This window comes from Aphelocoma coerulescens, chromosome 1A, assembly GCF_041296385.1.
Source record: "Aphelocoma coerulescens isolate FSJ_1873_10779 chromosome 1A, UR_Acoe_1.0, whole genome shotgun sequence".
In the NCBI taxonomy this organism is placed as follows: Eukaryota; Metazoa; Chordata; class Aves; order Passeriformes; family Corvidae; genus Aphelocoma; species Aphelocoma coerulescens.
In genome coordinates, this window is record NC_091014.1 from 13,676,159 (window position 1) to 13,689,890 (window position 13,732).

Sequence of the window (13,732 nt, forward strand, 5' to 3'; positions counted from 1 at the left end):
CTGAAAATGGCATAAAAAGTACCTATTTTAAATAATAGTTCCATCTTTTTTGTATTCCATACATATACCATTATATGCACGTATGTATTATTCTTTCTATGGGAACTGGCTTGATAAATAGATTAATTCTAGAAACTGACTGCTAGATCTAATTCCTTCAGTACCTCATGCATCTTTATGTTGACATTCAACCCAAGTACTGACAGAAATAAAAATAACATTATTCATTAGTTGTAATCCCAAAACCAAATGACAGACATAATTTTTCAAGATTTAAAATCCAGCTGCTCTTATCTCCATCATTCATGGAGAAGATGAACGGTCATAGTCTGGTGGATTCCCTTCTGCTTTGGGGTACAGTGGGTCAGACCAGGCCACTTCCACCCTCTCCTGGAGAGTGAGATCCTACTTCATGCTTCCATCCTGCCCCCAGAGAGACCACCTGGTAGGGGTGGAATCTTACCCTCAATTACACAGAAAGAAAACGTGATCTGTCATGTCACCAGGTATCCAGCTTGCTTTTGGGCAGCTTAATCTTAAACCAGGCTGATACTGCACGTTGTTAATTTAAACTATATTCTCCTTTGGGTGCTGTCCTGTCATTTTTAATTCATCTCCTAAGTGCTACTTGCATGAATGCTGCATATAGAAAGGAACCAACTGGGGAAGGAGGGAAAACAAATTGAAATGAGGAAAACACTTGAGAGACTAATTTTATTCCCAGTTGAGAAAATGTTTTAAGGGAGGAAGGAAATGAGAAGATTGAGAAGGGAAAAGCATTTAATTGCCTTGCGTGTCTAATGTGTCTTGTAAAAGATATCTAAATTCAGCAGGTGAATCAATTCCACAGGTAATTGTAGCTGACAATTTTTTTTCCTTGATTTGCTAAAAGGAAATATTTATGAGGGGATTTAGGTGACAACTGATAATTAGTGAGTGGGGACACTACTAAGTGTTATGAGAAAGATGCCCAAGAACCAGAGTTCTGCTGGAAGTCAAAATCATTGACTAGCTGTTGTAAAGTATTTGAACCTTGATAGTGTGCCCCAGCCAAACCATCTTTAGTTATTTTTACTAGAGCCCTCAGAGGGGGACCAGGCTGGAATTGTCCTCACTGGCTTCACCTGGCCTTTCCACCTTCAGCTGCAGCACATCAGCCCCAAGAGGGTTTTTAAGCTCCAGTCTGAAGGTTTGAGGGGAGGGATAGGTTTGTGTCTGGTCTCTGGCCTTTGCTGTCTTGTTGTTTGGACTTCCTGGACTAACTTGGCTGCTGATCACTGGATGGGTTTTGTTGCTGTCATCATCTCGATGCTGCTTGCCTGGATCTGGAGTCCCACCTGTTAGGAATTCATCAAGGACTGAAAGGTAAACTGTGCTAAATTGGAAAAGAATTGGGAGAGAAGAAGCTGAAAAATTTTGAAAAATGTTGTAAAATGTATAAGTAGAGTAGAATGCATAAGTACTGTGTTATGGAGAAGTTGTAAAAAGTTTAAGTAAGAAAATGTATAAGTAGAGTGATATGTGTTTGTATAAGTAAGGTATTATGTCAAAGTTGTGAGATGTGTGAACATGGGGTTATTTCAAACAATAAGATGCTTCTGTGTAATCACACTGATTTGTTGATCAGAAGGCATGAGTTCCCCATGTAGTGTGCCCTGAGGTGAAGGACACAAGTGTGAGGCTGGAGGTGTTACAAGCTCCTCTTGAGAGTAGACCTCTGCCCCACATGCTGGATTTTTCTTCCTGATTTGTGTCAGCTCCTCCTGTCAGGGTTGCTCCTGGCAAGGGTGGAGCATGACTCATGTCTGAAGAAGAGAATGAACCACTGGTCTTGCTGAAGTTCTTTTGGGGTTTCTTCTCTGGCTCAACAGGCCCTGGACCTTACCTTCAGGACGTAACTGGAATACTAACCATTACTTTACAGCAGTCTGTTGATAATATCTATTCAATTCCAAAATTACATATGTAGTGGAGTAACTTCAAATGTCTTTATTCTCAGTTAAATATAACCACCTGACACTTTGGGGATGAAAAGGCTGGGGGATTTTTTTAGAATTATACAAGTAGACAGGCTTGGACTTTTTTTCTTGTTCTTCCAGTGGATTCTGGTGGAGAAATCCCCCCTTCAGCCTTCTGTCCAAGGATTTAATGCATTGAATGTCCCATATAAGCTATTCTGCCCTGCTGGGCTTGTCTGGCTGCTATTGATGGGCTCCTGGCCTGGTGTGTTGGTGAAGGAATAGGAGGGAAAGTAGAAAAACAGGATAGAAGCACTCAGGAACAGAGGACTAAATCAAAATCCTGGAAGGTTTAAATGAGTTAGGAGACTGCACAGTCAAAATTTTCATTTGGAGGGATGCATGGCTGAGTAAAGGGTAAAATAATGCTTTTGCACAAAACCAGGAAGCACAAGTGAGCTGGTGAAAGAGATGGATACCTGTTATGTGCTTGAAATGTTAACTGTCATAAGCCAGAAAACTCAAGTTTAAAATTTAAACATTTTCTTAAATTATTAAACATCCCGTCTTTCCAAACTTGATTCCTATTTCTTATACAGGTCTTTTTCATACTTTCAGAGGCACACATGGGGTCATTTATTTAGTGGAGCACCCATGGACTGCAGTAGTTTCATAAATACTCAGTCCCATAGCTGCATAGACTTACAAAGTCTCATAGTTGCACAGCTCATTTTCATTCATACATGCTACAGTTTAATCATTAATGGTGTGATCTTTTACATAAAGTGAGTTGATGCTAGATGATAGCTGTTCCTGAAAAAGTAAGCAGTAGTGTTTTTACTTTGAAAAGTTACATATTACTGTGCCTGCTACCACATATTCTTATTCTATGCTGTGTTGTCATCCTGCTTGATTTGTTTCTCTAAGTTTCTAGTGACTGCAGCAGTTATTTCTTAGAATATTACTGACTAATATAGCTGAGACTGTATTTAGATGAGACCATTTCCTCATACTTAAGTAGAATCAAGTTTATATTAGCTCCCATTTTACTCTATTTTCTAATGAAGCTCAAATTTCATGCAAGAATATCATCACTGAATTTAAATGGCTGATGCAGTTCTGTGAAGAACACTCGAAGCACTCTAAGAACAGTCAGTTTTGCATTAATTTCACCAAGCAACTCCCTTCTATTAAACTGTCACTAATTAAATATATAGGTAATAGGAAATTGCCTGTGGTTATTCTACATCAGCATTAGGCACAATATGATTTGGGGAATCACCTGAACACTAGCTAACATTCAGGGCAAAAAGCAGAGAAAAATTGGTCATCTGGTCTGCTCTAGTGCTACAACTCATGCACCACTCTTGTGCTGGAATGAAATTTTGGGTGAAAAACAGAAATAAAAGCAAAGTATCTGGGCAGGAACAGAAGCTGGACACTCACCCACAGAGGTGCAGTTTTCCAAAGTGAATGACCTCTCTTCTCCAGCCCTGGGTAGTGCCTGCGTAGTAAGTGCTGCTTGGGTGATGCTCAGTGGAGCAGAGGGAGCTGAGGTGGCTGCTGCTGCTGTAGCACAAGGGGAGCAGCAGGTGCCAGGTGGCCCCCAGGTCTCGTGAGAACTCCAACTTCACTGGGTCAGCAGAGGAGCTGTCTGTGGTGCAGCCAATATTGATCTGGGGACCAAGGCATCAAACACAGAAGGTGACACAGGGCAGGCTGTGGAACCCCCAGCCATTCTTCACCTTAGTCAGCCTCCCCCATTTGGTACTGTATTTATTTAGTTCAGGAAAATGGTGATTTGGGAACCCATTTAACAACAGGGATGATGCACTCAGGACACACATGAACAGGAGCTCTTGCATATTGCCCTCCTGTCCATGAGTATATCACACTATGGCTTATGATAACATGAACGTGGTAAGAATCCCCAACAACTTCTAGCTAGAGAAAACTGTAAAGTTAATTGGTCAAATCCCAAAGTAGAGCTGCTAACATTGCTGGAGCAAATGCACCAGCTCCTGCAGTCCTCTGGCAGGTACTGAAGTAACCACAGCATCAAAAAATGTGCATTACTAAAAGCAGAAATATAAAAACAAAAAGTGCAAACACTAACTTTTGGTTAATGCCGAGCTGCACTATGGTCCTCTTTTATGTTACATTTCAAAAAAAGGAAGCTTATCAGCTCAATATGTTCAGCTTTCACACTCACTACCTATTCATTCATGTATAATGGCAAAGCCCTAGAGCATCACAGCTGGATTGGATTTAGATTCAACATCACCAAAACTTAGTTTGTCAATGTCAGGCTTCTCAGGGTGTGCTTACAAGATTCCTGATAAAAAGAACAGTAGAAAAGGCAGAAAACTTAAATGAACATCTAGTTCTACTACTGAAAAAATACAAAATGTTTAATAGAGAATCTGAGACATCTTAAGATGCATTTTCTGCATACAACCAGTGCAGATTAGTCTGCTTTTCTTCTACACTGATATGTAGATGTTCTTATAATTTCAAATTGCTTTTGTAAAAGAAGAATTATTTCCTTTACAGAATGACTCTCATATAAAATAAGATGTACTGTACTTACTGTGCAACAAATAAAAACTCATTGCTGATGAAACATAAAGCCTGTATTAGAACTATGTAATATTTTGATATTCCTATATCTTTGTAGCAAAAATAGGTGTCTTTCTATCATGCTGTTCTGTTAAAAAAAAATTATTTATTTCTAAAACACATTACTTAGAAATGTGCATGAATGTTGAAAGTATCCTACATTGAGTTTCCTTCATCACTCTTCAGTGCACATGAGTCCCATCAACCTACATTTGACTAGAAGGGTTGTCTACTCATCTGGAAGCTTAGATAGATGCTTGACCCAATATAGGTTTTGACTCTTGAGACACAGAGAGAAACTCTACTGCATTATGCATAACTCCTTCATTTACACTAATGTTCTCAAAAAGTGAGCTGAAAATGATGTTCTTACCACATCTGGAAGTAAACATGCAGATTTTATGAGTTAATGCTCTGAAGGCTTATGAATATCTTAAAGTGACCTCAAACATTTTTGTTCTACAGGCTGTAATCTATATTTTAAAACAGAAAATGGTTTACATTCAATAATTTATGAATTAGTTGCATGACAAATTGAAGTGTGCATGAGTACACAACTAAACCTAATTTTCTTGGAAAACCCTTAGTATCATTTTAGTAATTTTTATAAACTTGTATCATTTGCTGATTATTATGTACCTCATATTAATGCCACAACATGCTACATTGTTATTAAAAGCAGTCTGGAACGGTGGCATGGCAATTTACATGCTAGATTCTTTTCCAGTTTTTTACTGACAATATAATGACCTCTCTAAACTAAAAAACACTAGGCTAACTGGTTACTCCTACCTATAGCTGCCCTAGCCAATGCAGAGTTTATATTCTAGGATAAATCAGAGACTTTAGTTTAGACTCTGTGCTGTCACTGGGGTACCTGTTTCCACTGACTATATGAGAAACACAAAAATATGCTCCTTATTCATGAGCTTTAGTTAACTCCCTAAGATGGGATGACTTCAGGCCATGATAGCCAAAAACCAGCTTCATCTAGAGCATCTGTGATGTGGGCAGAAGAAAAAGGAAAGCAGAAACTTGTCTCTCTGAGATAGTACCACAGTGCCAGCAGGCAGAAAAAAATTATTTTCTACTGTCACAGGTGAAGTTGTAGCTCTCCACTGGTCAGCCTGTGAAAATGCTGCACTCTTACCTTGAGCAGGCTGTGAAGTGGCCATTTGGCCCCTCATTATATTTTGCTCATCCTCTTGCCTGCCAGTGGTGACTTTCCAATGCACAGGACATGGACTTCAATGCTATCAGTGCAAGTGTATAGGCATGGACAAAGTAGTAATTTAGGCAAGAAAGTAGAAGACTTTGAGGCAGAAATTTCCCTTATCTGTGTATTGAAAGCGCCATGACACATTCACATGAGGGAGAGTCATGTCAAATCAATTAGAGTCTCTACTTGGCAATCAGAACAGCTAGGCAAATACACCAGAGCAGAATGTGGAAGGACATGAAGAAAAAGGCAAAAAACTTTCTGAGGACAAGTACCTCAAATTGTATGATAGTATTTTCATTTACACTCAGGTCCCTTGTGGTAATGGAGTGCTCTCCAACTTCATTTGAAACAAATACCATAGCTGAATCTTCTTCCCTGTAAATAAAGGAAAGGAGTGCTTTAGACTCTGTTTACAAAGTCACTTCTTTCTACTGCATTGCTGAGAGAATCTTACGGAGCTCTTTTAGATGAATATGGGCAATAAAGCCCAATGTTTCCACCAGGATAGAAAAACCAGTTGTCCTCTTTAGGACCAAAGTCAAAGGTATCCAAAAGGATAATGGGATTCTTCAGGTTATTTCCATCAATAATGAAGTCATCAATAATCCAGATTTCTTCTTTTTTGCCTACAAAGAAAATGGAAATATTCCTATTAAGACCTAATACTAATATTAGAGAGCATTACAGCAGCCAGTCTTTACAGATTATGTGAAGAGGGTGCTAAAAGTGTGGGTTCACTACTTTCACTTCCCATGAAAATAGTCTCCATACTGCTCTGTAGCCTGACACTGTGGAATTAACTTTTATTCCCTTAAATTTATAGAAGTCACAGCAAAACTAAGAGTGAAAAGCAATGGCTGTTGAACAATTATCTTCTATTTAAATCACATTTACTTTGAAATTCTGTCATTGTCTTCTTCAATTAAGAATCATCTAAATGAGCAGCTGCTACAGAGTCCAAGCAGCCTGAAAGTGCAATTTCATTCTATGTCCTTGTACTCAGCAGCTTGTATTTGCCTGGGAGGAGTTCTTCCATAGAGATGGAAGCTCTGAAACTCGTTCTCTCCAATGGATTATGTATTTGTGAGAAATGAGACAACTCTTAGTTAAAAATTAAAACAATTTATTAAAAATGGAAAAATTGAAAAATTACAAAAATTAGCAAAATATAAAAATTTGGGATCCTATGGCTTGATAGATGGTACGCCCCAGGAGCACGGGGATTTTAGATCTTCTGGCTGAAAGAGCACTGGACCTCAGGTAGAGAAAAAGGGCCTACTGTGCTAGGCTGGCTTTTGGCTGGTCCAAAAGCCAAAAATATTTCTAAAGGCTCCTTAATAGGAGTAGGCTTTCCCAGCATGGACCTCCACCTCAGCAAGGCTGGAGAGAAAGGGGCGTGCCTTTCTGGCTTGTTGTTTTATAGTGCCTTTGCTCCACCCACAGCCTGCCCCTTCAGTTTAAGGTGATTGGTGTTTTCCCTTTGACAGATTATCTCTGTCCACTAATGGCTCATCCTTGTCAGAGGGGTGGTATTAGTTGAGATAAGGGTCATTAAAATTCAGGTTGCCATGGAGCTTGCCTACAGGATAATGGCTATGGGGCTGGGCTGTTTGTTGGAACTGGGGTTTTGAAATTTGCCTTGGAACCAAAGTACAAGTAAAAACACCTAAAAAAAGTACTAAAATACATCCAACATCTTAAAACACTTGTAAAAGTATACAGTAAACACAGGAAAGATAACTCCTATGGTGTACAAGTGATAATGGAACTTGATTTTTGGTACCTGGGCTGATGGGTTAATTTTAACATTCAATTTAAAAATATGTAACTCAAAATTAATTAATTAAAGCACTTAATATGCAAAGACCAAGCTTATTAGGGATTGGTATTCTCAAACTGAAGAGGAAAGATAATATCTGTCAATTTAATGTGTAACATTTTTTCATTTATCTTAAAGTGTTTGAGTTGATCAGAAAAAAGTTTATATAATTGATTTTGGCAGGACACGTCAGAAGAATGAACTGAAACTGGATTGTCAGGACCAGATTTGAATTTGGTTGGTTTTTTTTGTTATGGTTGTGCTAAGAATTTGCCTACATGGAATAAACTGTTACTGAATTGCCACGTCTAAATGATTGCTGGAATTCTTTAGAGCTGTTAGTGTCAGTTTCTGCTAGGAAATGTGCTCAGAGTAACTGAGAGCAGAGGAGAGCTTCCTTCAGCTGGCACATCTCCTGTCATCAGGAGGAATGAGCTGTGTTCCTCTTGTGGTTTTCCAGTCCTTTACAATTTAATCAAAAGATTAACTGCTCACTACATACTCTTTCTAAATGGGTTTTTAATGCCTAGTTAATTCTGAGTAAGGTAGGCCCAGTTCCCATTTACACTTGGGACACTTTTGTATAATTGGAGCATCCTAATGGGGCCTCAGTGTAAGTGAGAATCAGGTCCATTAAAAATAATGAGAAGAACCTGAGTGAAGTTAACCTTATTCATGTTGCTTGATCTCCCACTCCCTCCAGGGCCAAAACTGATGGTTTCCTGCATGCAATCCAGGGATATCAGGTGAAGGTACTTCACTTTAAATCATTCAACTGCTTTATAAGAACAGTAAACATAATCCTGCAGTAGTTCTAATTGAAGGAGTTCAAACACAAACCCCCCACGATTTAAAAGTCTCTGTAATTGTTCAGTTCAAAAAATCTTCTCTCTTAGAGATGCTGAGCTGTGCAAGAATGGACCTGGATTCCCAGAGGCGTCTCTTCCTTACCATTGTTGTAAGGTTGCCAGAGCCTGAACCGTGTTGTGTTGCTTTGGGCTGCATAGGGCAGTGGAACGTTGATAAAGAGGACATCTGTAGTCTGGGTGAAGTAAAACTCATCTATCAGGTGCCAAGTGATGCCACCGTTGACAGAGTATTGCAGCAGGATGGAATGAGACCTCTCAGGTGTGCCTGGAGAAGAAAGGACATGGATTTATGTTCATTAAAATCCAGTAAGTTCAAAAATGCTTCTTCAATTATAAATAAAATTATGTTGCTCTGACATCTATCACAAAGTATGGGCTTCCTTTAACAACAACTTAAGCTGTTGAGCTGTTATGCACCTATTGTACACATATATCTTCCCGTGCTTTCCCTTGCTTGTCTGTCTGCAAAATGCAAATGAAATAGGGCCTAAACGTGCATTACTGTTCATTATACGTATGATCACAGATAATTACTTAGATGAGAAGCTATCTCAGTGCTACACTTTTTTAGATTAGAACAAACCTGCTCCTTCTACTACAGACATAGTCCAGTAATGCAGCATTTATTTGCTTGTTTTGTCCAGGTACCAGGTGTTATCATCACCATCTGTAGCACCCACAGATAAAGAGACAGTCCTTATCCTCAGAGATGCATAGTCTATGGCTCTCACTGCAGACACTGGGATGAGAATATTTATGCCCAGAAATAACATAATTGATGGAAAGCACTGAGGATCTTTATTAGCATGTTTTAACAACAACAAAGCAATATTCTGTGCTTTAAGCTGGGCCCAAAAGTCAGCAGAACTGACAGTAAAATTTGCATTTTCTAACTACCAGCTCCTCCTATTTTTTTTACTTTGAGCTTTAAAGAGTAGAAAAACAAAAGCTCTTTATATCCCTAACTATTAACACATGCTAATTAGAACCCAGCACTCACACTTGATGCTGGTTACCCTACACAAGCTCAGCCCCCAGCATGTATTTGGCCTGTGCCTAATGTGCTGTCCAGGTACCAGTGTCCAAGGTATCTCTGAACTGAGGTCTCACTCAGACAGATTTATACTCTCTGCTCCCTTCATAGTGTGGCACAGTGATAGCATATCCCCAAAAACCCAGTCAGGAACCAGCAGAAGAAAAGGACTAAGGGACAGTTTCTTCATCCCTTACTCACTGTGTGTTACTGTGCAAGCTTCTCCCTTGTTCTGTTCTTAAATTAACCACAGTTGCTGAAACCAAAGTGCCTGATGCACACACTCCTGCTCCCCTCTGCTCCAGTGCAAGTATTCCACCACCATGGAAGGGAGCAGGGAAGAGCCATTTGCAGTCAGGAGCTGATTTCAGCTTATCTGTGGCAATTAACAGTAAACAACACACTGCTTTTAACACTCACAGCTGAGATGTGCCCAGCTATATTAATTTGTATTCAACATTAAGGAACTTGTTGGGACTAAGTCCTGGATCCAGGAGTAGGGCTAACAAGTCATACAGATCTAGTAAGGAACAATTTCTCCTGGAGTTTCATGGTCTTACTCCTTGTGGATCAAGTGGCAAAATCCAGTCTTGAGCCTTTGGCTATTCCTGCCTTAAGAACAATGTTTTTACTCACTTTATTTTTTAGTATTTTTTCAGTGATCATATGAAGAGACATTACCAGGCATAGTTTTGTAAAAGAAGTCTTCACAAAGAGTTTCCTTATAAACATGAAATATTTGGCATAATTTTGGGGCATATTGTGGTTTTGGCTGTTATTGTTTTCTCTCTTTTTGATAAAGTACCACACCCAGTAATAAATAGCCCAATATATATGATTAAATGCCCATTAAAGAAAATCAATAATAATTCACAAAGAGTGTTTTTTTTTCACTTGTCCATACAGAGATTTGGTTAAGATACTTATTTAGGAAGAAAGAGGGGGTTCAAAACTATTTTCAAGCTGTTGGCAAATGTAGTCAGTTAAGGTCCAGTCCCAGAGCACTGAGCTTACCACAGAAGCTATAGACATCTTCTTTACACCAAAGAGAGAGGAGTTTTTCAGCATTCAGAGTTCAGCCTGGAAGTGCCAATTCTATCAGCAATGCTGGGAAAACCTTCTGAAATTGCATGGGAGTAACTCAAACCTTCAAGCAGGTTAGTGGTTCTCCATCATGTCACTTCAGACCTGGATATAATTAATTTTTAAGGCCAAGGATGGCAGGGCCTTGGAGCAGGCTAAGACTGAATCATTGGCATGAAAGTCCTTGTACTGGAGGAACTGTCACAAGTTATTTACACCGACACATAAACTTGTCTTGCAAAGTCTGACTATTCTTCATATCAATTAAATAGAATTATGGAGTTTCAGTTCTCTCTAAGATACCTATTAGGCAGTCAAATGGTAAGAGATTTTAATGCAATGGACTGAAGCTTGAAAAATGAAAAACACTGTCGTTTCCTATCAGTCCCTTAAGCAATTTACTGTAGGCATCATTTTATGTCATAAAAAAAATGGATAAATTAATTTTTTCTCAACATAGTGGAAAATCTCTAAAAAGTCTTGAGCTGTTTTGTTTCTCTTCTGCTCAAAGACTTTACTAGCTGTGTTATTTTTGATGTCACCACAGTTCACCTTTTCCTTAGGAATTGCACAGACAGCTGTGGAGGCTGGGAGCAAGGTAGGGATGATGCAAAATTTCAAACAAATTCCCATATAATCTACCATAAACTTTCGATCCCTACCATACACTGAAGTCGAAAATATAAATCTGTATTCTTTCCTGTTTGCTACTATGTACTAATAAAGCTAGAGAAGTGATAGTAAATCAACAGTGATCTTACCTTTGGCAATAAATTTAAATGAAAACTGGATGTACACTGTATTAGTGCAGTCTAGATCTCTTGACACAAGCATTCTCAGTCCTTCCTGCAAATACAGAATATAAAATATGAATAGCAGTTCCCTTCCCATTACTGAAGATATTCTGTAGCTTATTGTTGCCTGGATATTGTCTGCTACTGACTGCTGGTGGCAGCAAGAGAGGAAGTTCTCTATACCACACCTTTTCCCAGGCAGAAGATGGCAAAAGAAGTGACAGCCTTGGCAAAGGGAGCCAAGATATGGCAGAGGCACAGCAACATGGTCAGGTACAGACACAGCTCATTGAGCTTGTGCTCTGAACTGCTGGGATGTGATTGGATCTGCAAACACTGATTTAGACATTGAGTCCAAGCTACTACACTCATTTTTTGTGCAAACTGTCCAGTGGCTAAGCACCCTAATTTCCAGGCACGTACAGTCCTCTCTAGGAGTTCTTTTCTGTAGCTCAAAATATATTTTGTACAAATATCCTCTTCTGGGGCAACCTGTTGACTGGCAAGGAAAGGGAGCAGACAGGAAAACCCATAGGGACCCCTGAGTCCCTGTCCATCTCTACAGATGAGCTTGCTCTTGTGGATCCTTGGGCCAGAGCCAGTCCCTGTTCTGCACAGGTTTGGCAAGCCTCCTCTCAGAGCTTCCCTCTTTCTCAGACCTGTTCCCCCAGGGGAACAAGCTGCAGGAACAAGCAATGCAAATTCTAGACAATTCACATCTCGTGATTTGGGATTTAAATAATCTAAAGAGGTTGACCTGGAGTCAAGGTTTTGCAAATAAATATTTAAAGGATTGATTTATACACCAAACATTATTTAACTTCTCTTTTTGGGGGCACCTGAGTTCACAGCGTCAAGTGAAGACTTGTGTGAGCTGAGAATTTGCATGCTTGTGAACAGAAGTCTTTCTATTATGCATTTTGTTAAGAACTGAAAAATTCAGAAAATATATTTCCTGGCCTTTTGAAATCTGCAGTCAACAAAAAAAGAGCTAGAAAGCATCAAAATGATAGAATTGAGTAAAATACAGGCAAACTACATAACCATTGATTACACAGACTATAGCCCTGACTAATCTGTATTATTCAAAATATTAAAAAGACAATCAGGAAGACTTCAAGATGATTGCAATATGTACCATATTTCCAAATAGTTCACTTCAAGAATCTCAACGTAGAGTTTCATTCCTTTCCTTTGGTGGTCAAGGAGGAGTTTATACCACAAATGGAAGTAATACACAACAAAGAGATGAAACTCATTTGTTCATAAAAAAAAAAAAACAAACAACTGTGAAAAAACATGGTGCATGTTTAGGAAAAGACAAGAAAAATGAAAATGTCAAATTCTAGCCAAAAGATTTCAATGTAAGCATATGGGGCTAACAAGAGAAAATTTACTTTCTAACTCTACTGGTTTTCATTCATTTTTTTCAATGTAAGTAATCTCTGACCCCTTTGAAAATGAGAGCTGTTCCAGACTTGATGGTATCACCATTCAGGTTTCCCCTCTCAGCACCGTAGACTTCAGGCCAAAGGTCTGGATGCAAGTTACCATTGAAATCGTCCTTCAGGACAGATGGCAGAGGAAGGACAGGGACACAGTATGGACCTCCAAAGCCTCTGTCACACCTAGCAACACATTGGGAAGAAAAGGTATTATCCATCTGGCCTGGATAAAACACATCCTTTCCATGAAGCAGCTTAAGCAGTTTTCTACTCACATGCAATGACCTGAATCACAGATGCCGTGCCCTGAGCACATCCAGGGGCACCCTGTAGCCAGGACCACATTATCTATAGCCCAAGAATCAACTCCAGAAGCATAGTTGTACTGAATCCATCTGAACCGTGTTCTGGGAGAGCTATTAAAAACAGAGGAAATGTATTTCAGGATTCAAATTTCTGCTCCATAAAGTGCTAAATAATAAAGAAAATCCCACGGACGTCACAAGACAAGCATATTAATAAGCATGGCTCCCTTATTTTAAAAAGATTCATGTTCTAGTTGAAACGGAAAGTTTAAATTTCTCAGGTTAGTCTTTTAGGCAAAATTCCAGCATATTCTAAAGGAAGGTGCTCAAAGTGATAATCAAGAAAGAACATTGCTGAGACACTTGCTGATCCGCAAAGTGGTTGAGCAGAAATTAGTAGTTCCATTAGCATTTGACAGCTCCATGTGTTGCTAGCAGAGTGGAAACAATAAAATTGCTTCAGTAAAGTAATGAAAGTTCATTTATGTTAAGTGTTGTGTAAAGAGAAAAACAATGGGTACATATGTTCATATATATATAAAAATGTATGAATATATATGTACAAACATGCAGATGCATACACAC

General features: G+C 39.1%; 1 protein-coding gene and 1 long non-coding RNA gene across 4 annotated transcripts in view; one reads left to right on the top strand and one right to left on the bottom strand.

Annotated features, from left to right (window-relative positions):
* RELN (reelin) overlaps positions 1–13,732 on the bottom strand; it is a 276,304-nt gene that overhangs the window by 38,173 nt on the left and 224,399 nt on the right. For all 3 annotated transcript variants that reach the window (XM_068994382.1, XM_068994372.1, XM_068994390.1), the window contains exons 35-41: positions 13,118–13,258; positions 12,848–13,025; positions 11,365–11,449; positions 8,570–8,752; positions 6,254–6,425; positions 6,072–6,174; positions 3,405–3,634 (exon numbers count right to left, since the gene is read on the bottom strand). In XM_068994382.1, the coding sequence (XP_068850483.1) occupies positions 3,405–3,634; positions 6,072–6,174; positions 6,254–6,425; positions 8,570–8,752; positions 11,365–11,449; positions 12,848–13,025; positions 13,118–13,258 (1,092 nt within the window). The remainder of the gene's footprint in view (positions 1–3,404; positions 3,635–6,071; positions 6,175–6,253; positions 6,426–8,569; positions 8,753–11,364; positions 11,450–12,847; positions 13,026–13,117; positions 13,259–13,732) is intronic.
* Positions 1,202–8,600, top strand: LOC138098129 (uncharacterized). Its single transcript, XR_011146543.1, has 3 exons — positions 1,202–1,365; positions 8,322–8,370; positions 8,515–8,600. It is a non-coding gene; the product is annotated as an uncharacterized lncRNA (long non-coding RNA).